The sequence below is a fragment of the Sus scrofa genome, chromosome 1 (genome assembly GCF_054392235.1).
Source record: "Sus scrofa isolate SSC_HxYL_T2T_F1_AM1 chromosome 1, Sscrofa_HxYL_maternal_Yorkshire_Landrace_v2.0, whole genome shotgun sequence".
NCBI lineage: Eukaryota > Metazoa > Chordata > Mammalia > Artiodactyla > Suidae > Sus > Sus scrofa.
The window spans coordinates 136,373,566-136,397,704 of record NC_139383.1 but is presented as its reverse complement, the minus strand read 5'-3'; the positions used below and the strand labels follow the sequence as shown (position 1 = coordinate 136,397,704).

At 36.7% G+C, this 24,139-nt stretch overlaps 1 protein-coding gene across 37 annotated transcripts in view; it reads left to right on the top strand.

The window, feature by feature from the left end:
* CTDSPL2 (CTD small phosphatase like 2) overlaps positions 1–24,139 on the top strand; it is a 93,251-nt gene that overhangs the window by 25,143 nt on the left and 43,969 nt on the right. For 27 of the 37 annotated variants that reach the window (XR_014812091.1, XR_014812092.1, XR_014812105.1 and 24 more), the window contains exon 2: positions 9,387–9,596. Coding sequence is in view for 12 of the 37 variants with exons in the window: in XM_084971366.1 (XP_084827492.1) it covers positions 9,411–9,596 (186 nt within the window). In the remaining 25 variants the exon portion in view is untranslated. Of the gene's footprint in view, positions 1–3,610; positions 3,648–9,386; positions 9,597–24,139 lie in introns of all 37 variants that reach the window. The other 10 variants (XR_014812096.1, XR_014812080.1, XR_014812084.1 and 7 more) reach the window with 2 other exon arrangements.

Genomic DNA, 24,139 nt, shown 5'->3' with positions numbered 1-24,139 from the left:
ATATTCATAATGTTGATGTCAGAGAGTGTTTTGCCTATGTTTTCTTCTAGGAGTTTGATGGTGTCCTGTCGTATATTTAAGTCTTTCAGCCATTTGGAGTTTATTTTTGTGCATGGTGTGAGGGTGTGTTCTAGTTTCATTGCTTTGCATACAGCTGTCCAGGTTTCCCAGCAATGCTTGCTGAATAGACTTTCCTTTTCCCATTTTATGTTCTTGACTCGTAGTTTTCTTAAAGTGTTTTTGTTTGACTTTGATATCAGAGTAATGCTTGCCTCATTGTTTAAGTTGGGAGGTGATCTTCTGTTTTTTGGAAGAATTTGAGTAAGATTGGTGTTAGTTCTTTAAACATTTGGTAAAATTCACCAGTGAAGTCACTTGGGCCTGGGCTTTTCTTTAAGGGCAAGTATTTGTTATTATTAATTCAGTCTATCACTGTGAATATTACAGATATTCTGTTTTTTTCTTGTCTTTTTTTTTTTTCATTTTATAGAAAGGTTTTATTTCCTTTTTTTCTTAACTTGTTCAGATTTTACTTAGAGGAGAGGCAGAGGAGGAGGCCGGAAGGGCAAAGGAGAGTTCCAGAGGGCAAAGGAGAGTTCCAGAGGGCAGAGTCCTGCTTTGCTTCTTATTTCCTTTTTTTAATGACTTTTATTTTTTCCGTTATAGCTGGTTTATAGTGTTCTGTCAATTTTCTACTGTATAGCAAAGTGACCCGGTCACACATACATACATACATTCTTTTTCTCACATTATTCTCCATCATGATCCATCATAAGTGACTAGATATTGTTCCTAGTGCTATTCAGCAGGATCTTATTGCTTATCCATTCCAAAGGCAATAGTTTGCATCTATTAACCCCAGATTCCCATTCCATCACACTCTTTTCCCCTCCCCCTTGGCAACTACAAGTCTGTTCTCCAAGTCCATGAGTTTCTTTTCTGTGGAAAGGTTCATTTGTGCTGTTATTAGATTCTACGTATGTGATAGTATATGGTATTTGTCTTTCTCTTTGTGACTTACTTCACTTAGTATGAGAGTCCCTAGTTCCATTAGTGCAAATGGCAAAATGACATTATTTTGCAAATGGCGTTATTTTGTTCTTTTTTAAGGCTGAGTAGCATTCCATTGTGTATACATACCACATCTTCTTCATTCATTCATTTGTTGATGGACGTTTAGGTTGTTTCCATGTCTTGGCCATTGTGAATAGTGCTGCAGTGAACATAAAGGTACATGTGTCTTTTTCAAGGAAAGTTTTGTCTGGTTATATCCCCAATGGTGGGATTGCTGGGTCGTATGGTAGTTCTGTATTTAGTTTTCTGAGGTACCTCCATACTGTTTTCCATAGTGGTTGCACCAATTTACATTCCTACCAACAGTGCAGGAGGGTTCTCTTTTCTCCACACCCTCTCCAGCATTTATTTGTGAACTTATTAATGATGGCCATTCTGACTGGTGTGAGGTGGTACCTCATAGTAGTTTTGATTTGCATTTCTCTAATAATCAGTGATGTTGAGCTTTTTTTCAAGTGCTTGTTGGCCAACTGTATATCTTTGGAGAAATGTCTATTCAGGTCTTTTGTCCGTTTTTCCATTGGGTTGCTGGCTTTTTTGCTGTTGAGTTACGTAAGTTGTTTGTATATTTTAGAGATTGAGCCTTCGTCAATTGCATCATTTGAAACTATTTTCTCCTATTCTGTGGGGTGTCTTATTGGGTTTTTTTTACAGTTTCCTTTGCTGTGCAAGAGCTTTTAAGTTTGATTAGGTCCCGTTGGTTTATTTTTGCTTTTGTTTCTGGTGCCTTGGGAGACTGTCCTGTGAAAACATTTATGTGGTTGATGTCAGAGAGTGTTTTGCCTAGGTTCTCTTCTAGGAGTTTGATGGTGTCTTGTCTCACTTTTAAGTCTTTCAGCCATTTTGAGTTTATTTTTGTGCATGGTGTGAGGGTGTGTTACAGTTTTACTGATTTACATGCAGCTGTCCAGTTTTTCTAGCACCACTTCCTGAAAAGACTGTCTTTTTCCCATTTGATAGTCTTGCCTCCTCTGGAGAAGATTAATTGACCATAGGTGACTGGGTTTATTTCTGGATTCTCTATTCTGTTTATTGGTCTGTCTGTCTGTTTTGGTACCAGTACCACACTGTCTTGATGACTGTGGCTTTGTAATATTGCCTGAAGTCTGGAAGAGTTAATGCCTCCTGCTTGGTTTTGGTTCCTCAGGACTGCTTTGGCAATTCTGGGTCTTTTGTGGTTCCATATAAATTTTTGGATTGTTTGTTCTAGTTCTGTGGAAACTGTCATGAGTAATTTGATAGGGATTGCATTGACTCTGTAGATTGCTTTGGGTAGTATGGCCATTTTTATGATATTGATTTTGCTAACCAAGGAGCATCCATTTCTTTGTGTGCTCTTTAATTTCCTTGATTAATGTCTTATAGTTCTCAGCATATAAGTTTCACCTCCTTGGTCAGGTTTATTCCTAGGTATTTAATTTTTTGGGGTGCAATTTTTAAAAATACTGTATTTTCGTATTCCTTTTGTAATATTTCATTGTTAGTATATAGAAGTGCAACCGATTTCTGCATGTTAATCTTGTATCCTGCTATTTTGCTGAATTTGTTGATCAGTTGGAGTAGTTTTTGTGTTAGGGTTTTCTATATATAGTATCATGTCATCTGCATACAGTGACAGTTTTACTTTCTTCCAATTTGGATACCTTTTATTTCTTTTGTTTGTCTGGTCGCTGTGGCTAGGACTTCCAATACTATGTTGAATAAAAGTGGTGAGGGTGGGCGTCTTTGTGTTGTTCTAGATTTTAGTGTGAAGGCATTCAGCTTTTCTCCATTGAGTATTATATTTGCTGTGGGCTTGTCATAAATGGCTTTTATTATATTAAGGTATGTCCCCTTTATACCCACTTTGGTAAGAGTTTTTATCATGAGTGGATGTTGGACTTCGTCAGATGCTTCTTCTGCATCTATTGAAATGATCATGTGGTTTTTGACTTTTCTTTTGTTAATGTGATTTATGATATTGATTGATTTGCGTATGTTGAACCATCCTTGTGAACCTGAGATGATTCCCACATGGTCGTGGTGTGTGATTTTTTTTTTATGTGTTGTGGGATTTGCTTGGCTAAAATTTTGTTGAGAGCTTTTGCATCTATATTCATCAAAGATAGTGGCCTGTAATTTTCTTTTTTGGTGGTATCTTTGGTTTTGGAATTAGGGTGATGGTGGCATTATAGAATGTCTTTGGGAGTGTTCCTTCTCCTTCAACATTTTGGAAAAGTTTAAGGAGGATGGGTATGAGTTCCTCTTTATATGTTGGGTAGAATTTACCTGTGAAACCATCTGGTACTGGACTTTTCGTTTGTAGGGACTGTGTTTATTACACATTCAATTTCACTTCTAGAGATCCATCTGTTCAGTTGATCTATTTCTTCTTGATTCATTTTTGGCAGGCTGTCTCTAGAAAGTTTTCTCTTTCTTCTAGGTTGTCAGATTTGTTGGCATATAATTGTTCATAGTATTATCTTATGGTTTTTTGTGTTTCTGCAGTATCCATTGTGATTTCTCCTTTTTCATTTCTTATTTTTTTTGTTTTCAGGTTTTTTCCCTCATCTTCTTGGTGAGTCTGGCCAGAGGTTTGTCAGTTTTGTTTACCTTTTCAAAGAATCAGCTCTTGGTTTTATTGATTTTTTTTCTGTTGTTTTTTGTGAATCTCTGTTTTACTGATTTCCTCTCTGATCTTTATGATTTCCTTCCTTCTGCTGATGTTAGGTTTTGTTTGTTCTTTTTCTAATTCATTTAGGAGGTGGGTTAAGTTTTCAATTTGAGATTTTTCTTTTTTGAGGAAGATCTGTATTACTGTGAATTTCACTCTAAGCACTGCTTATGTAGCATCCTGTAGATTTTGAATGGTTGTGTCTTCATTATCATTTGTCTCGAGGTATTTTTTAATTTCCTTTTTGATTTCCTCATTGACCCATGGGTTTTTTAGTAGCATGTTGTTTAGTCTCCATGTAGTTAGTTTCTTCTAATTTCTTCTTCTGTTGTTGATTTCTGGTTTCATGCCATTGTGATCAGAGCTTGTGTCTATTTTTGTTGTGTCTTTCTAGAAAAGTGTCCATTGAATCTAGGTTAGGTTATCTCATTAGTTGGTGTACAGTTTTTTATAGTATTCCCTTATAATACATTTTATTTCTGTAAGTTTGGTATTAATATTCATTCATTCCTGATTTTTGTAGGTAGATTTTTCTCCTTTTTTCTTGGCTAATTCTGAAGATTTGTTCGAGTTCCCATCGTGGCTCAGTGGTTAACAAATCCGACTAGGAACCATGAGGTTGCAGGTTCGATCCCTGGCCTTGCTCAGTGGGTTAAGGATCTGGCGTTGCCGTGAGCTGTGGTGTAGGTCGCAGACACGGCTCGGATCCCGCGTTGCTGTGGCTGTGGCGTAGGCTGGTGGCTACAGATCTGATTAGACCCCCACCTCCATATGCCATAGGTGTGGCCCTAGAAAAGGCAAAAAGACCAAAAAAAAAAAAAGACAAAACAAATGATTTGTCAGTTTTTGAATTCCTTTTGTGGCTCAGTGGTTTAAGAACCTGATGTAGTCTCTGTGAGGATGTGGATCCAATCCCTGGCTTTGCCCAGTGAGTTAAGGCTCCAGCATTGTCTCAAGCTGTGTAGTAGTTCACAGTTGTGACTGAGGTCTGATTTTATTTTGATTGTGGTATAGGGTGCAGCTTCAGTATGACCCATAGCCTGGAACTTTCATGTGCAGCAGGTGCATCCATAAAAAGGAAAAAAAATTGTCAATTTTGTTGACCTTTTCAGAGAACCAACTTTTGGCTTCATTGATTTCAGAAAAATGTATCTGATTTAATTCTCCTCTTTCTCCTCTATTTCTTCTTCTTCTTTTTTTCTAAGACTGCAGCCACAGCATATGGAGGTTCCAAGGCTAGCTCCAGCAATTTGGAGCTGTAGCTGCCAGCCACAATCACAGCAGTGTGGGGTCTGATCTTCGTGTGTGATCTACATCACAGTTCATGGTAGTGCAATATCCTTAACCCACTGAGCAAGGCCAGGGATCAAACCTGCGTCCTCATGGATACTAGTCGGGTTTGTTTACTGCTGAGCCATGACGGGAACTTTGTTCTCCTCTATTTCTCATAATGTTCTTTCTTATACTTGCTTTAGATTTAGTTTACTTTTCTCTTCCTATTTTTTTAAGCCTGCTAAAAGGCTTTTTGAAAAGTTGATTTGAAGTCTTTTAAAAAAATACTGGTATTTTCAGCTCTAAATTTCCCTCTGAGCACTGCTTTTGGGGACATCCCATGAGTTTTCATGTGTTGTGTTTTAGTGTTCATTTGTAGTGAAGTATTTTCTAATTCTCCTTGTGATTTCGTCTTTGACAGTGTTTATTTATGAGTTTGTTGTTTAATTTCTGCATATTTATTGATTTCTTAGAATTTCCTTCTTTGTGATTTCTAATTCCAGTATGGTTGGAGATTCTAGACTTGTATGATTTCAGCCCTTTTAAATGAGACTTGTTTTGTATAGTTTGTAGTCAGTCATTGAGAATATACGTAAGTTGAGAAAAACGTGTTTTTTGTTCTTGAGTGGAGTATTACATATATATGTCTCTTAAGTCTCAAGGATTGTTCAGTTCTTCTATTTCTTTGTTGATCTTTTATCTAGATGTTTTATGCATTATGTGGGAGAGGGCTTCTTTTTATTTTTTGTCCTCACCTGTGGCATGTGGAAGTTCCTGGGCCAGGGATCGAACCTGCACCACAGCAGTAACCAGAGCCACAACAAAGACAATGCCAGATCCTTAACTTCCTGAGACCTGAGGAAACTCTTCTATTCATTATTGAAAGTGCAGTATTAAGGTCTCCACCTTTTGTTCAATTGCCTGTTTTTCATTTTAGATTGTATATATTTGGGGACTCTTGTTATGTGCATGCATGTTTATAATTTCCCTCTAAGTGCTGTTTATTACAGAATTACCAGAAATTTTGATATGCTCTGTTTCTGTTGTTTTTCATTTCTAAATACTTTGTATTTCCCTTGTGAATTTTTTTTTTTTTTTTGACTCGTGGTTTATAAATTTAAGAAAATTTCAAGTATGTGGTACTGTCTAAGATTTTGAGGAGAGTTCCATGGTGGTGCAGTGGGTTAAGGATCTGGCGCTGTCACTTCTGTGGCTTGGGTTGCAGCTGCAGTGTGGGTTTGATTCTTGGCTCCAGAACTTCTGCATGCCTTGGGTGTGGCCAAAAAAATTTTTTTGTTTGTTTTTGATTAATAATTGTGGTCAAAGAACATACTTTGTAAGTTGTTTTTTTGTTATTTTTTTGTCTTTTTTTGCCATTTCTTGGGCTGCTCCCATGGCACATGGAAGTTCTCAGTTTAGGGGTCTAATCGGATTTGTAGCCACTGGCCTACACCAGAGCCACATCAATGCAGGATCCGAGCCATGTCTGCAACCTACACCACAGTTCACGGCAGTGCAATATCCTTAACCCCCTGAGCAAGGCCAGGGACCGAACCCGCAACCTCATGGTTCCTAGTCGGATTCATTAACCATGGCACCACGATGGGAACTCCTGTGAGATTTTAGTCTTAAAATTTTTCAGGAGTTCCCGTCGTGGCGCAGTGGTTAACGAATCCGACTAGGAACCATGAGGTTGCGGGTTCGGTCCCTGCCCTTGCTCAGTGGGTTAACGATCTGGCGTTGCCGTGAGCTGTGGTGTAGGTTGCAGACGCGGCTCGGATCCCGCGTTGCTGTGGCTCTGGCGTAGGCCAGTGGCTCCAGTTCCGATTCAACCCCTAGCCTGGGAACCTCCATATGCCGCGGGAGCGGCCCAAGAAATAGCAACAACAACAACAACAACACAACAACAAAAAAGACAAAAGACAAAAAAAAAAAAAAAAAAAAAAATTTCAAAATTTGTTTTCAGGCCCAGCATATGGTCTATCTCACAGAGACAGACCATGTGAAATTGAAAAGTGTGTGTTTTCTGGATCTGTTTTGTGAGTGGTCCATTTTGAAAGTTTATGAGTGCTTGACTGTTCCATCTCTTTTAGACCTGTTAAGTATACTTTTTATAACTTACTATTGGAATTGGTCAAAACTCTGCATTTCAGCTTTCTTCTTTAAATGTACTTGTTTTTCTTTCCAGTGAATATCCACTGGTTATTTTTAAGTTCAAAAGATCATTCTCTTAAACTTTCCCAAAACCTTTATTTTCTCCATAAAGAATGATCTAGCATTTTATATATACACTATGATATGTATATATGATTACCTGCTAGACTTTTTGATTTTCATGGGACGAGATTATCATTTTTACCCATTTATCACCATTTTTGTATCAGATGTTCAGTAAGTATTTAAATTTTAATGAGCTGAACCTCATAGGACTTAACTAGCCCTTATGTCTTTAGTAAGGCCTACTTTATATCAGTATATTATTTGATAAGTTTTTATAATTTCCATGTAATGATTCTAGGTTTAAGATAGGTTCACTTGTAGGTATTTTTGAAAATATTTCAAAAACATTTTACAAAAGTTGAATAAAAATAACTTTATTTTTGGGAAATTCTCCCATACATTTGCTATGTATCGGTAGTTTTCTGAGGAGTGCTGTGGTGAAGAACAAAGGAATTAAGACAAAATTTATGTACTGTAAATAGGGTTTTTATTTTATTTAAAATACTTTTAATTTACTTATTGACCATGCCCACAGCATGCAGAAGCCAGGGATTGAACCTGTGCCATGCCAGTGACCTGAGCCATAGCAGTAACAATGTCAGAACCTTACCCTGCTAGGCCACCACGGAACTCCTATTTCTTTTTTATTTTAAAATTATTTTATTGAAGTATAGCTGATTTACAGTATCATGTTAGTTTCAGGCATAAAGCACAGTGATTCAATTATATGTATTTTGCAGACTCTTTTCCCTCATAATAAGATTATTTTACTAAATAGGGTTTTTAGGTAAATAATACATGCCTTGAGTAAATCCCTTTAGAAGTTCACATTGACTCCTTAGGAGAAAAGGCAATATTTATTTTATTTGGGGATCACAACTAAAAACTGAGCACCATTTGGTGATGAAAACAGTAATTTGGAGAGATACTTTAGGACTTTTTTGGTGAAGTTTTTTTTGGGGGGGCCACTTTTTTAAAAATTTATTATTACAGTTGATTTACAATGTTCTGTCAATTTCTGCTGTACAGTCAGTCGTACATATATGTGTGTGTGTGTATTCTTTTTCTCACATTATTCTCCAACATGTTCCATCACACGTGGTTAAATATAGTTCCCTATGCTATACAGCAAGGTCTCATTGCTTATCTGCTCTAAATGCAACAGTTTGCATTTACTAACCCCAAACTCCCAGTCCATCCCACTCCCTCCTCCTTGACAACCACAAGTATGCTCTCCACTACCATGAGTTTGTTTCTTTTCTGTAGATAGGTTCATTTGTGCTATATATTAGATTCCAGATGTAAGTAATACCATATGGTATTTGTCTTTCTCTTTCTGACTTACTTCACTTAGTATGAGAGTCTCTAGTTCCATCCATGTTGCTTCAAAGAGCATTATTTTGTTCTTTTTCATGGCTGAGTAGTATTCCATTGTGTATGTGTACCACATCTTAATTCATTCATCTGTTGATGGACATTTGTTTCCATGTTTCGGCTATTATGAATAGTGCTGCAGTGAAAATAGGCTTGAATGTGTCTTTTTCAGTTAAAGTTTTGTCCATATGTGTGCCCAGGAGTGGGATTGCTGGATTATATGGTAATTCTATATTTAGTTTCCTGAGGTACCTCCATACTGTTTTCCATAGTGATTGTACCATCCAGCCATTCTTATTAAACTTGTATGCTTGTTGATCAATAGAATTGTTATTATTAGTATAAACTCATGAATTAATTTGTTGACTAAGGGTATTTTCCATTACATTGTGAGCTCCAGAGGGTTGTTTTACTAGATATTTACCTACCCCAGTGCCTAGAATGTGGTTAAGTGCCCAGTAAATATTTGTTGAATGAATGAATGAATGAGAGATTAAATGAATGATAATGTTGGCATGGGTGGAGGCAACATAGTGCTCTTGAAGAAACATGCACACTCTTTGGTGTTACTCTTTATTAATTTGATCATAGCATATGAAGTTGTGGGAAGGTTATCTGAGAGAATGTTTATAGAGTTCAGAGCGTTTATGCCTTAGAATTAAAATATTAGGTTTCTCATTTCAATCTCCTATAGACTTGGACTTCTTTTTAATGAGATTTTTGTTATATAAGCTGGGCACATGTCAGTACGCTAGGTTTAATTGTAATAACCCTTATTATTTTTCTCTTACAGTTTTACATGTGGCACCCATAAAACATGAGGCTGAGAACACGGAAAGCTTCTCAGCAATCAAATCAAATCCAAACACAACGCACTGCCAGAGCAAAGAGGAAATACTCAGAGGTTGACGATAGCCTGCCTTCAGGAGGAGAAAAACCACCGAAGAATGAAACCGGCTTATTGTCTTCAATTAAAAAATTTATTAAAGGAAGCACACCCAAGGTAAACGCTTTACCTTACTTATAACATTAAAAGTGAAGTTTGGGTTGTTTTTTAAGCATGTGAAGATGAGAACTTAAGGAGTTCCCTGGTGGCTCAGGAGGTTAAAGATCTGGAGTTGTCACTGCTGTGGCTCAAGTTGCTGCCGCACAAGTTTGAGCCCTGCTTGGCCTAACAATTTCCCCATGCTTACAGTGTAGTTTTTTTTTAAAAAAAAAAAAAAAAAGAGAGAGAAATTCAGTATTGCTGGAGCCCACTTTTTTATTTTTTATTTTTTTTTATTTTTTGTCTTTTTGTCTTTTTGTTGTTGTTGTTGTTGCTATTTCTTGGGCCGCTCCCACGGCATATGGAGGTTCCCAGGCTAGGGGTTGAATCGGAGCTGTAGCCACCAGCCTACGCCAGAGCCACAGCAACGCGGGATCCGAGCCGCTTCTGCAACCTATACCACAGCTCACGGCAACGCCGGATCGTTAACCCACTGTGCAAGAGCAGGGACCGAACCCGCAACCTCATGGTTCCTAGTCGGATTCATTAACCACTGCGCCACGACGGGAACTCCTGGAGCCCACTTTTTGATGTTAAGAGTATTTACATGTAAAATAATTAATGGCCAGTCAAGAAAACATTATTCATTCTACTTAACTGATCTACTTAGCCTTCTGTTTTTTCATCATACTATTTATGACAAGTAAAAGAAATTTTTTCTTATTTATTTACCTGAGTTGTTTTTCCCCTTCCTTTTTTTTTGTTTCAAAGATGAGTTAAAGTTTTATGTTAATATTAATACATTGTCTAATTATGGCATAGTTTCTCTTGTCTATCTGAATTCTAACATTTGTACAATGCAAATGTTATTCATTAAAGAGAAAACAGTTATTAAAGAAAGAATGGACACTGACCCCCAGATGTATACGCTGGAACCAATTTGAATGATCTAAGGAAAGTCATTTGCCCCTCTGAGCCTCAGGAAGACAGTAAAATGGGACTAATATTAACCGCTTTTTATGCCTCAGAGTCGTTTTCTATCTTTCTTCCCTTCCCTTCCCTTCCCTTCCTTCTTTCAAGTCTTTCTAGAGCCACACCCATTGCGTATGGAGGTTCCCAGGCTAGGGGTCAAATCGAAGCTCTAGCTGCTGGCTCACACCACAGCCACAGCAACACAGGATCTGAGCCACATCTGTGACCTACACCACAGCTCATGGCATCATGGCAATGCCGGATCCTTAACCCACTGAGTGAGGCCAGAGATCAAACCTGCGTCCTCATGGATCCTAGTCGGATTTGTTACTTCTGAGCCAAGGTAGGAACTCCCCTCAGAGTTGTTTTTAAATTAAATGGCAAACAGATGGAAAAGCAGTTTGAGAAATTGTATTGCGCTCTCTAAATGGATAGTGTTACCATTCATTTTATGTGGATTTTGTTATCACTGTTGACTACCTTTGTGTTCTTTCTTGGGATTATTATTTATTTTGACCACACCAGAGGCATGCTCTAGAAATTCCTGGGCCAGGGATTGAGCCCATGCCACAGCAGCAACCAAATATATATGATATATAAATACATAATATATATTTATACATATATGATAAGTATATCATATATTTTATAAGTATGTCATATTTTATATGATAAATGTTTTTATGTTTTTTGTTATAATGTAAATTTATCACTTTTATAAGTAGAAAAATAAGTGTGATGGTTTATTCATAGTGATAGATTTTGTCGTCATAGAACTAACAAAACCTAGTTCCTGTGAACCATTGGCCAAGATTTAGAAGTATTCTATGTTCAGGAGTTCTCTTGTGGTGCAGCAGGTTAAGGACCCAGTGTTATCACTTCAGAGTCTTGGGTCACTGTTGTGGGAAGGTTTGATTCCCTAGCCTAGGAACTTCCACATGCCACAGGTGCAGCCAGGAAAAAAAAAAAGCATTCTGTGTTTATAGAATTTTCCTCATTGTTTTGGTGGCTTTATTTGGTTTTGTTTTTTCTAATAATATAAGTAAAATTTCTTGGTTTTATTTTTGTATGAGGCATATAGCGGCTTGATAAGTGATCTCAGTTCCCAGACCAGGGGTTAAACCCAGGCCCCAGTAATGAAAGTGCTGAATCCTACCTGCTAGACCACCAGGGAACTCCCTTTGTTAATTTTAAATAGAATTTTTAAAAGTTTTTGGAGTTTATTTATATAAACCTAGAAGTATTCTAGTATTATTGTGTAGCAAAGATCAGATTCCTTCCAGAAACATGGATTCCTTTATCTTTACATTCCAAATGGTTTGGCATTAGACTCTGTCGATGAGAGTATTACTCTGTGTCAGTTCATTCTCTGAACAATTCAGTGTTGTAAAATTCTTCCACATCTTGAAGAAAATATACCTACCCTTTGCTTTTTTTTTTTGTCTTTTGTCTTTTTGTCTTTTGTTGTTGTTGTTGCTATTTCTTGGGCCGCTCCTGCGGCATATGGAGGTTCCCAGGTTAGGGATTGAATCGGAGCTGTAGCCACCGGCCTACGCCAGAGGCACAGCAACGCAGGATCCGAGCCGCGTCTGCAACCTACACCACAGCTCACGGCAACGCCAGATCATTAACCCACTGAGCAAGGGCAGGGACCGAACCCGCAACCTCATGGTTCCTAGTCGGATTCGTTAACCACTGCGCCACGACGGGAACTCCACCCTTTGCTTTTTCATATGTTCTTGTTTTCCACATGCAAGTGCAAACCCTCAGTCACTGTCCTGGCTAAATATTTCTAGTTTTCATTATATGACATTATATGATACAGGTCACCATCTTGGTCAGCCTTTTCTCTTGTTCATGAGAGGTAATAAGCAACCAGAAGTGAAGACTTCTGTTCATACTTAATTTCTTTGATCTAGACATTCTTCTATTAATATGGCATCATATCATCATGCTTTTTTCTCTTTTTGTAGTTTTAGATGTCTTTTTTGATCAGTAAATTTTGCCCATGTTAATGAAAACACTCAGGGTTTTCCTTTTTTCTTTCTTTTTAAGAAGTTTTTTATTGAAATATGGGTGATTTACGGTGTTTTAGTTTCAGGTGTACAGTAAAATGATTTAGTTACACATAGATGTATGTGTGTGTATATATATATGTGTGTGTGTGTGTGTATATATATATTCTTTATGTTCTTTTCCACTACAGTTTATTATGAGGTATTGAATATAGTTCCCTGTGCTATACTGTAGGTCCTTGTTGTCTATTTTGCATGTAATAGTGTGTATCTTTTTTTTTGTTTGTTTGTTTTATTTTAAATGGCTGCACCTGTGGCATACAGAAGTTCCTGGGACAGGGGTTGAATCCGAGCCACAGCTGCCATTTTTGCTGTAGTTGTGGCGGTGCTGGATTCTTTAACCCACTGTGCTAGGTAGGGGATTGAACCTGCGCCTTTGCAGCAACCAGAGCTGTTGAGGTCACAATCTGTTTTTTTTTTTTTTATCTTTTTAGGGCTGCACCTGAGGCATATTGGAAGTTCCCAGGCAAGAGGGGGTTGAATTGGAGCTGCAGCTGCCAGCCTATGCCACAGCCACATCAATGTGGGATCTGAGCCATCTCTGTGACTTGTATTGCTTCTTGCAGTGCTGTATTCTTAACCCACTGAATGAGGCCAGGGATTGCATCTTTATTGATACTAGTCAGGTTCTTGACCCACTGAGCCACAATGGGAACTCCTGCGGTAGCATCCTCAAGCTATTTTGCCACTGCGGAAACTCCTTTTTAATACCAAACTCCTAGTTTATCCCCCTGCTCTTTTTCCTTTCAGTAACCATGAGTTTTTCTCTGTCTGTGAGTCTGTTTTGTAAATAAGGTCATTTGTATCATTTTCTTTTTTAGATTTCATATGTGAGTGATATCATATCATATTTGTCTTTTTCTATCTTATTTCACTTAGTATGATAACCCCTAGGTCCATCCATGTTGCTGCAAATGGCATTATTTAATTATTTTTTATGGTTAACATTCCATTGTGTATGTATACCACATCTTTATCCATTCATCGGTTGATGGACACTTAGATTGCTTCTGTGTTTTGACTATTGTAAATAGTGCTGATATGAACACTGGGGTGCATGTATCTTTTTTTTTTTTTTTGCCACCCTGTGGCATATGGAGTTTCTAGACCAGGGCTCATTTCCAAGCCATAGTTGTGACCTATGCCACAGGTGTGGCAGTGCTGGATCTTTTAACCCACCGAACTGGGCTGAGGATCAGACCTGCGTCCTGGTGTTGCAAAGATGCCATCGATTCTATTGTGTCACAGCGGGAACACTGCATGTATCTTTTTGACTTGGTTTTTTTTTTTGTTGTTGTTGTTTTAATAGAAATTGCTCTCGATTTATTTATTTTTAACCAAAATGCAGGATTTTTCATTGATGCCTATTTACTAAGAGATCTTAAATAGGATAGGATTACTAAAAACTTGTTTACAAACTAATGTATTCTTCATTAATTAATATTTTTAAGCAGTTTTTCCAACAGCTACAAATTTATTTAATTGTACTGTGGTTCATCCCAGATTTCATTATTATATTCTATAAAATTATTATGAAAATTAGTACTTGAATACCTTACTGAAATGAGGGTGTACTGTTTCTTTTCCCAGTCAACTAATTCTATGTTAGAAGTAAATTAAAAGATTATCTTGTCATGTATTATTCCTAATGAGCTTATTCTGGGTTCTAATTGTTATTTCTTATCTACATTGTTATTAAACCGTCTTCTTGATTACATTCTAAAATTTTACTGTGTTTCCATACAATGCTTACTTTTATGTTCATATTTTAAATACAATGTTGTCTTTTTCAAAATTTTTACAGGGTATAACTGAATCACTTTGCTGAACACCTGAAATTAACACAACATTGTAAATCAACTATACTCCAGTAAGAAATAAAAATTAAACTAAAAAATTGGTGTAGGAGTTTGTAGCTGATGTTTATTGAATATTATTTGAATATTTTATAAATGCGGAATGTTTATATCCAGTATCATTTCAATCCTTATAACCATCTTTTGACATTTTACAGAAGAGAAAAACTGAGACTTAGTGAGTTTAGGTAACTTGTACAATGTTAATTATAACAATTATAATTATAATAAATAGCTTGGCAAGTGTAAAATATAACAATAAGAAACAAATACAACAACAGTTAATTGAGCACTTACTGTATGTCCTGCATTGTTCTTGGTGCTTTAAGTTAATAAGTTCTTTAAGCCTTCAAACCATATGATGTAGTTGCTATCATCGCTGTATTACATGTGAGGAAACATAGCCTTAAATAACTTGTACAGGGTTATTTAACTTTAAGTAGCAACACTGAAATTGAAACCCAGATACCCTTGTCAGAGCCTACATTATTAGTCATTGTGCACTACTACCTTTCCAGTAAGTGATAATACTGAGATTTAAACCCAAGTGCAGTTTGACTCTGATACTTATGCTCTTTTTTCCTATACCATTCTATGTCAGAGTAGCCAAGATACTTTCTTTATAGCATCACTTATCTTGTGTAAGGACTGAAAATTTTTCTTGATGACAGTAAATAAGAATTGAGTCTTCCTATGCTTGTTTTTTCATTTATTTATATTCTATCATCAGCTCGAAATTTGAAGCTTATTCTTTTTCTAGGAAAGTTTTTCACCTAGTGTTTTTTTGCATATATCATCATCCTCTTTCTTAAGTCTTTCTGACTGGATAAAAGACTACTTCTCTTATTTTTCCAAGTATCCTTTTTAAAAACCAAATTAGATAACTCCCTATGCTGCCACTGGTTTCTTAATTTCTTAAGTCTCTTTTGGACTTTCAGAATTATGTAGTCAGAATTGAACTTTTTATTTATTTATCTATTTATTTTAATTTTTTGGCTTCCCCGTGGCATGTGGAGTTCCTGGGCTAGGGATCAGATCCGGGCCACAGTTGCAGCATAAGCCATAGCTGCCATAATGCCAGATCCTTAACCCACTGGTGTTGGACTGGGGATCGAACCTGTGTCCCAACACTCCCAAGATGCCACTGATCCCGTTGCACCACAGTGGAACTCCAGAATTGAACTTTTTAGACAAGACTTCTTGCTTTCTCTTTTGAGCTGTCTTCCTTCTAAGGTGTCTGACTTGCTTTCATGCTTGTCTTAGGAGTCTGCTTCTTTGAAAATTGGTCTCTGCATATTAGCCAACCTTTTTGCTCTATTTTAGTATTATGATTTTTAGTTTGAATGGCTACTGGTATTCTTGCCAGTTTACTATCACTGTCCCATTTTATTTTATTTTATTTTTGTCTTTTGTCTTTGTTGTTGTTGTTGTTGTTGTTGTTGTTGTTGTTGTTGCTATTTCTTGGGCCGCTCCCGTGGCATATGGAGGTTCCCAGGCTAGGGGTCCAATCGGAGCTGTAGCCACCGGCCTACGCCAGAGCCACAGCAACGCGGGATCCGAGCCGCGTCTGCAACCTACACCACAGCTCACGGCAACACCGGATCGTTAACCCACTGAGCAAGGGCAGGGACCGAACCCGCAACCTCATGGTTCCTAGTCGGATTCGTTAACCACTGCGCCATGACGGGAACTCCCACTGTCCCATTTTATATTGCTAATAAGTTTTAATCTGTATTCTAATCTTAGTTTGGCATAAATTAGTCATGAGAGTATTCAGATAATTTAAACATATGTTTATGTAACAGATGTGTATTAGTTTACTAGTGTATATAATAATAGTCTGCCATAACAAAATATCACAGATTAGATAGCTTAAAAAACAGAAGTTTACTTTCTCACAGTTCTGGCAGTTAGAAGTCTAAGATCAAGGTGTTTCCAGGTTGGATTTTTTTTTGAGTCAAGTTCACTCCTTGACTTGCAGATTGTCAAGGCTTCTTGCTGTGTCCTCATATGGTTGCCCCTTGGTGTCTGTGTTGTAATCTCCTCATCTTTTAAGGACACCATTTATTTTAATTTTTGGATTGGGGCCCATATTTGGATTGGGGCCCATCCTGATAACCCCACTTTGACTTTAATTACCTCTTTAAAGGCCCTATCTCCAAATATGATTACATTCTCAGATTGTCAGCCTTAGGGCTTCCAATAGGAATTTTAGGGCACACAAGCTCAGCCCATAACAGAAGGAATGAAATCTCTGGTCTGTTTCAAATCCAGACTTTATGACTCAGTAATTTACCACTTCCCTCATTTCAAAATTATGTAATTGTCAGTAAGAGCACTCAGGAATTGTTTGTACAGGGTCTTTATGCTCTTAGCATGATGAGATTTCTGATACACATTTGAAGTGAAGGAAGGCCTCACAAGTAAAATATATTTTCTTTATACCAGTGATCTCTGTACTTTTCTAAATAGTTGGTTTCTAGAATTTTCCCATAACAAAATGGTCTTTTTCTCTGTTCTTTTTTGTTTTTTGTGGGGTTTTTTTTTTTTTTTTCCTTTTTTTTTGGGTTATACCCGCAGCATGTGAAAGTTCCCAGGTTGGGGGTCTAAACAGAGCTACAGCTGCCGAGCTGCCGGCCTACACCATAGCCACAGCAATGCAGGATCTGAGCTCTGTCTGCAACCTACACCACAGCTCAGGGCAATGCCGGAACCTAACCCACTGAGCAAAGCCAGGGATCGAACCCAAAACCTCATGGTTCCTAGTCGGATTCGTTTCTACTGCACCACTACGGGAACTCCTTTTTCTCTGTTCATACTTAAATAGTGTTATGCTGTCATAGTTAGGAGTCATCAGTTTCTTGTTATATTAAATCAGTTTAGATCTTTTAATTATGATCCACAGAAAGACATCACATCTTATATACTACATGCATATATATGAAACAGAATTCACCCTTAATGACTTGATGTGCTGTGATTTTTCTTTTTTGTTTTTTCTTATTCTTTTTTTAAAGGCAATTTTCATACTTCAAATTGATTTTATGATCCTACTGATGGGTTTTGGTCCTTAGTTTGAAAAACATGATTAGGAGTTCCTGTTGTGGCAAGTTAACCTGACTAGTGGGAGTTCCCGTTGTGGCACAGCGAAAATGAATCCAACTAATATCCATGAGGATGCAGATTTGATCCCTGGCCTTTCTCAGTGGGTCATGGACACGGCTTTGCTGTGAGCTGTGGTGTAGGTCGCAGAGGTGGCTTGGATCTGGTCTTGGTGTGGCTGTGCTGTCAGGTGTGGCTCCTTTTTGACCCCTAGTCTGTAAACTTCCCTATGCCACAGGTGCAGCCCTAAAAAAAAAGAACCCTACTAGTATTCATGAGGATGCAGGTTTGATCCCTGGCCTCACTTAGTGGGTTAAGGATCCAGTGTTGCTGCAAGCTGCAGAGTGGGTTACAGAGGCAGCTCGGATCCTGCGTTGCTCTGTCGTAAGCTTGCAGCTACAAGCTCCGATTTGGTCCCTAGTCCCAGGAACTTCCATATGAAACGGTTGGGGCCCTTAAAAAAAAAAACAAAAACAAAAACATGATTAGATGAAAACTTAATTCTCTTTAACCTTTGTATTATCAAGCTTCATAGTTTTATTTGGGAATTATCTTCCTTCCAAAGTTAAATCTCACTTGTTTGTGTAATAAGCACATCTCTCTAGATGTGTTCTTTAACAACTATGCTAATTTACTGTTTATTATGGACTGAAGAAAAATTAGAAGCCCATGCTGATGGTTGGATTTAATGAAGGAAAAGAATTGGTTTTATTTATTCATATTCATATTCTCTTCCTCCCACCCTACCCTTCCCTTCCCCCCTTTTGTACCCACACATGTACCTGCATACACTGGTATATTCTTATATTTCCTTGCTTGGTCTGCTGAACTACGTGTTCCTCGCACCCAGATCTTAAGTTTCTAAATACTGTCTTCTACTAAAAAGAATCAGTGTTCTTTGAAGAAATATCTTATTCTAAAGCTTTAGTAGTACAAATTGTAACCTCTAGAATGAAAGAAATAACTCATGAGACCATAGTAAATATATAGAGGAGTGAATGAGATGAAAGGGAAAGTTCTGCCTCTTTCCCCTTCCCCTCTCTGAATATCTAGCCAGAAAACATTTGTTAGAGATTTTCCTTTCTACATTAGATTAATTGGTATTTTGCTTGAAAGTCAAAAATTAAATTTGGGGAGTTCCAGTCATGGCATCGTGGAAAAGAATCCAACTAGGAACCATGAGGTTGCGGGTTCGATCCCTGGCTCTGCTCAGTGGGTTAAGGATCCGGCTTTGTCATGAGCTGTGGTGTAGGTCTCAGATGCAGCTTGGAGTCCACATTGCTGTGGCTGTTGTGTAGGCCAGCAGCTGCAGCTCCAATTGGACCCCTAGCTTGGGAACCTCCATATGCCGTGGGTGCAGCCCTAAAAAGCAAAAGAAAAAAAGTTTGAATCTGTTTTTGAAATGTCTTCTGTTACATTGATCTGTATATCTTTACATCTGTACTGTACTTACTACTGCAGCTTTAATAGTGAGTTTTGAAATGAGATAGTATGAATGTTCTTAGTTCTTTTTCAAGTTTGTTTTATTATTTTAGATCCTTTATACTTACATGTAAATTTTAGAATTAGCTTGTCTATCTCTTAAAAAGCCTTGAATTATATTAGAGATTGTATCAAATATGTAGGTCATTTAGTGAGAATGGATGTCTTAACATTGAGCCTGCTGGTTTATGATCATCATGTACATATTTATGTTCATATAGGTGTTCTCAAATTTTTACCCATAATGTAAAGTTCTTATATGACTTTCATGCGTCTTATTCTTACATATTTCATGTTTTGTGATCAGATATTTTAATAATACATTTAAAGTTTCTACTTTGTAGTTAGTTGTTTGTTTCTAACATATTTAAATATACTTTGCTGTACTGACCTGGTACTATGTGAAATTTCTAGATTCATTTGATAATTAAAGTCCTGGAGTTCCCGTCGTGGCACAGTGGTTAACGAATCCAACTAAGAACCATGAGGTTGCGGGTTCAATCCCTGGCCTTGCTCAGTGGTTTAAGGATCCGGCGTTGCTGTGAGCTGTGGTGTAGGTTGCAGACGCGGCTCGGATCCTGCGTTGCTGTGGCTCTGGTGTAGGCCGGTGGCTACAGCTCCGATTTGACCCCCTAGCCTGGGAACCTCCGTATGCTGCGGGAGCGGCCAAAGAAATGGCAAAAAGACATTAAAAAAAATAATAATAATAATAATTCAAGTCCTTTTTTTTTTTTAAATCTTTCTAGGGCCACAGCCAAGACATATGGAGACTTAAAAAATTAATTTTATGGGATATAATAAGACACACTGGTTTAAAGTATATGTTTTCATGAATTTTAATAGAATTATACACCTATGACCAACAAGTACCCTTAGAATTTTTGCAGACAATCTTGCAAACATAATCACCCTAGACAACCATTGTTGATCTGCTTTTTATCATTATATATTGTATAAATCTTTTCTAGAGCTCCATGTGAATACATGGAATTCCATATGAATACTTGTTTATGTCACTCAACATAAAGTTGTTGAATTCATTTGTGTTACTGCATGTATTTGTAATTTATCCCCTCCCTTCCTCCCCCATGCCTCAAGTAGTATTCTATTGTATGAGTATACTACATAATTTGTTTATCCACTTGGATTATTTATGGCTTTTGGCTACCATGAGTGAAGTTGCTATGATTAATTCTGTTTTGAATCTATGTGTGGGCATATATTTAAATTAATTTTGAATATATAACTGAAATTGGCATTGCTGGATTATATGATAGATATGTTTATTTTTTTATGGTAGCTTTATTGAGATATAATTCACATACCGTAAAACTCAGAAACTTAAAGTATAAATTTAGTAGCTTTTAGTACATGTACAGAGTTGTGCCGCCATTACTGCAGCAATTTTAGACCATTTATGTAATCACCCAAAGAAACTCTCTACCTTTTGACTATCATGTGTCAGCTCTTTCCAGTTCAGAATTTTTCCTCATTTGTGGGGATGACTTTTTAACTTTTCTCTTGTGATTTCATTAGTAGTCCCTCTCGAGCAAGTGATTCTCTATGAACTCTGGATCCTTTACCTTCTTAGAAGTTATTGGAAACTCTAAAGAACATTTGTTTATGTAGGTCATATATATCTCATTAGTTATTAAAACTGAGGAATTTTTAAAAATGTCAAAATTGCAATTCTAAACCCATTACATGTTGATATAAATAGCATTTTAACTATTTTTTTAAAAAAAGAAAATTAGTGGGAAATGACATTATTTACAGTTTTATAAATCTCTTTAATGGTGGCTTTGTAGAATGTAGTTTTTTGAAACATGTAAAGAAAGCCATACTCATACGTATTTAGAAAAGGAAGGAGTATTTTAATATCCTTTTTAGATAATTACAGATACTATACCAAAACTTGACAAATGGTGTAATGGGTGTAGTGTCTTCCCCCCCACCCCCACCCCTTTTGAGGGCTGCACTTGTGGCATATGGAGGTTCCCAGGCTAGGGGTCTAATTGGAGCTACAGCTGCCAAGCTACACCACAGCCACAGCAACGTGGGATCCGAGCTGTGTCTGCGACTTCCACTGCAGTTCACGGCAATGCCAGATCCTTAACCCACTGAGCAGGGCCAGGGATCAAACCCTTGTCCACATGGATGCTAGTCGGGTTTGTTAACCACTGTGCCAGAACGGGAACTCTGGTGTAGTATCTTAAGTTCTTGTTCCAAGATTGAATTTGAAAGTACTGCAGTGGTCTTTTTGTTGGTCTGTCTTGCACTTTTACCTATATATGATTTTGTAACATTGTACACTGGTTATTTGGAAAATATTGGTTCACTGAATTATGTAGATTTCCCACATATATATGCACATTGATATTTCATTATTCATTTTTTTAAAATCACATTTGTGAACAAACCCACTGATTTCCACGGAACAATCGTTAAGTACTGGGAAGCTGTCAGTCTCATGGTGCTTTGTCCGTGTTTTCTAAAATACCAGTTTTTGCTTGAAAACCCAAATTTTTTTTTTATTGTCGGCAACAAAAAGTAAGTTTTTCTTGAAGTGACAGGCTTGCTTTGTTCAGTTTTTAGAAAGTAATCTACTTCAGATAAAAATGGCTTTCCATCAGAAGTGTTCTAATTGACTTTACAACTTAGTCACTCACATGCTTTTCCAAAGACAGTTGTGAAAGTATAGTTTACTGCAGAAGTGCCTTATATGTACTTCCCATCTTGTCTTACAGAATGTTAACACATATTTAAGGGTCGAGATTTAATTAATTTCACTGCTTCATCAAAGTTTTTTTTGTTTCTGTTTTTGTTTTTGCTTCATCTGTGACATGCAAAAGTTTCCACGGCCACAGATTGAACCTGAGCTATAGCAGTGACAATACCAGATTCTTTACCCACTTGACCACCAGGGAACTCCCATAAAAGACATTCTCAAGTAGAACTGACTTTTTTCCCCTTTGCAAGTGCATGGTAGTGAAAAATATGGTAGGTGTTGACGCCTGTTAGTGTTGATGCCCTGATTTATGCCAAAGTGGCAGAAGCTATAAACCATTGATTTTACACAGTCATCTCAAATTTCAACACAAGTTATTCCAGGATAAACTGAGATGCAAAGAAAATTTGTTCACCGTCTGTGTTTGTTTCCATACATTCACAGTAAAGATCTTTGATGGTTTGTTGATATTAGTGTCAGATAAATACAGTTAAAACGGAAAGTCCAGCCGTATTAGTAAGGCTGAAGTATAGTTCTACAGACCAGGTATTAGCTCATTTTCTGTATTTACAGTTGTGTTTAATTCAGTGATTTATTTCATCATTAGAAAGTGGAAGTGCCTGTTTCTTTGACTTGTTATTGAGCAGGCTTTCAGCACCATCATACTGTGCAAGAGTTTATAAGTCTCTCATATATTATGTATACTTTTTCAACCAATGCAATATGATAACTTGTTCCTTAAGATACCTCACTTGGTTTTGTAATTTTAGTTTGAAAAGAATCTGAAAAAGAGTGTATGTATAACTGAATCACTTTGTTCTAAGCAGAAATTATCACAACATTGTAAATCAACCTTCAATAAAACTTTTTTTTTTTTTTTTTAGAAAAGAAAAGCTGTAACTTTTTGGCTTTTAAAGATCTGGTCATGTGTACGTTTAAAGTATTGATTTTCTTTTTTTAAAAAAACTGATGTGATTGTTCTCACATGACAGTGTAACTGAATTTGCACCATAATTCTATTTGAATATATTCTATAGCATAAGACACAGTAAGAAAACAGTAATTTTGCAACCAAGGGGAAAATAGCTTTTATCATATTTTCATTTGTAAATTTACTGTTTCATTCAGTTTCTTTGGAGTGGTTTTCCCCATTTTGTGAGTCAGAGAATTCTGTGTCAGTTTCTTTTCATCACTTGTACCAATGGATTAAAATCACAAATTGCCAGATCTCCCTCTTTCTATCCAATAGCCTGTTCTTAATTATAAATTATAAACTTACTTTTTATTTAAAAGATTACTAGGAGTTCCTGGGTGACTTAGTGGTTAAAGATTCAGCATTGGTACTGGTATAGCTTGTTGTAATTGCTGTGGCTTGATCCCTGGCCTGGGAATTTCTGCATGCCACGGGCATGGTCCAATGAAAAAAATAATTTAAAGAATAAAATAAATTACTAAATTCTAAAATGAGTATTTTAGATAAAAATTTAAAAATCAAAGTTAATATTATTGTAAAGCAAAACAACAAGAATACTCTTTGTTTCCATATATATATAAACTTTTGAGATTCCTTGAGTTTATTGGATCATAATGAGCTACAAAGATTGTAGGAGGTGTAAGTGTTCAAGACAGCTGGTAAGAGCACAATAGAAGTATTGAATGCAAAAATCTTTTGTATTTATTCATATATTTGCCTTGGTAGTGTTCATTCTTTTCTTCAGATTTAGGATTCCACCTGGTGGTATTTATTTTATGCCTAAAGAACTTCATTTGGTATTTCTCATGCAGATCAGCTGGAAATCTTTTCTGTCTCATAATGCCTTAAAGTGAACAACTAAAAAGATTTCTGTTTCTTGCCAATTTGATGTCTTAAATTTTTTCCCCTTATTTTATTTTCTATTTCTCTTAAAGGCATAATTTATTTACTTACCTAATGTTTGTTTTAGTTTTGTTTTTATTGCCAAAAAGGGTTTCTTTTATTTCTAATTATTAGTTCTGTGTCTTCATTTATGAGTTTTTCTCACTCTGGTGTATGTTCCATACCACTTTCCTAATGTTTTTGGGGTTTTTTTGAAATACAGTTTATAATTTTTATCTGTTCTCTCACTCTTATTTATTTTGCTTTTTAGGGCTGCATCTGCAGCATATGAAGTTTTTCTGACATGCTTTCTTTATCTGAAGAGATGTTAGTTTACTCCTTGTGTGTTTTACTATAATAATTTTGTATGGGATTTGAGAGCTATACTTTCTTTTTGTTTGTTAAAAAATTTTATATTGAAGTACAGTTGATTTACAGTGTCATGTTAATTTCAGGTATATAGCGAAATTATTCAGTTAATACATATGTGT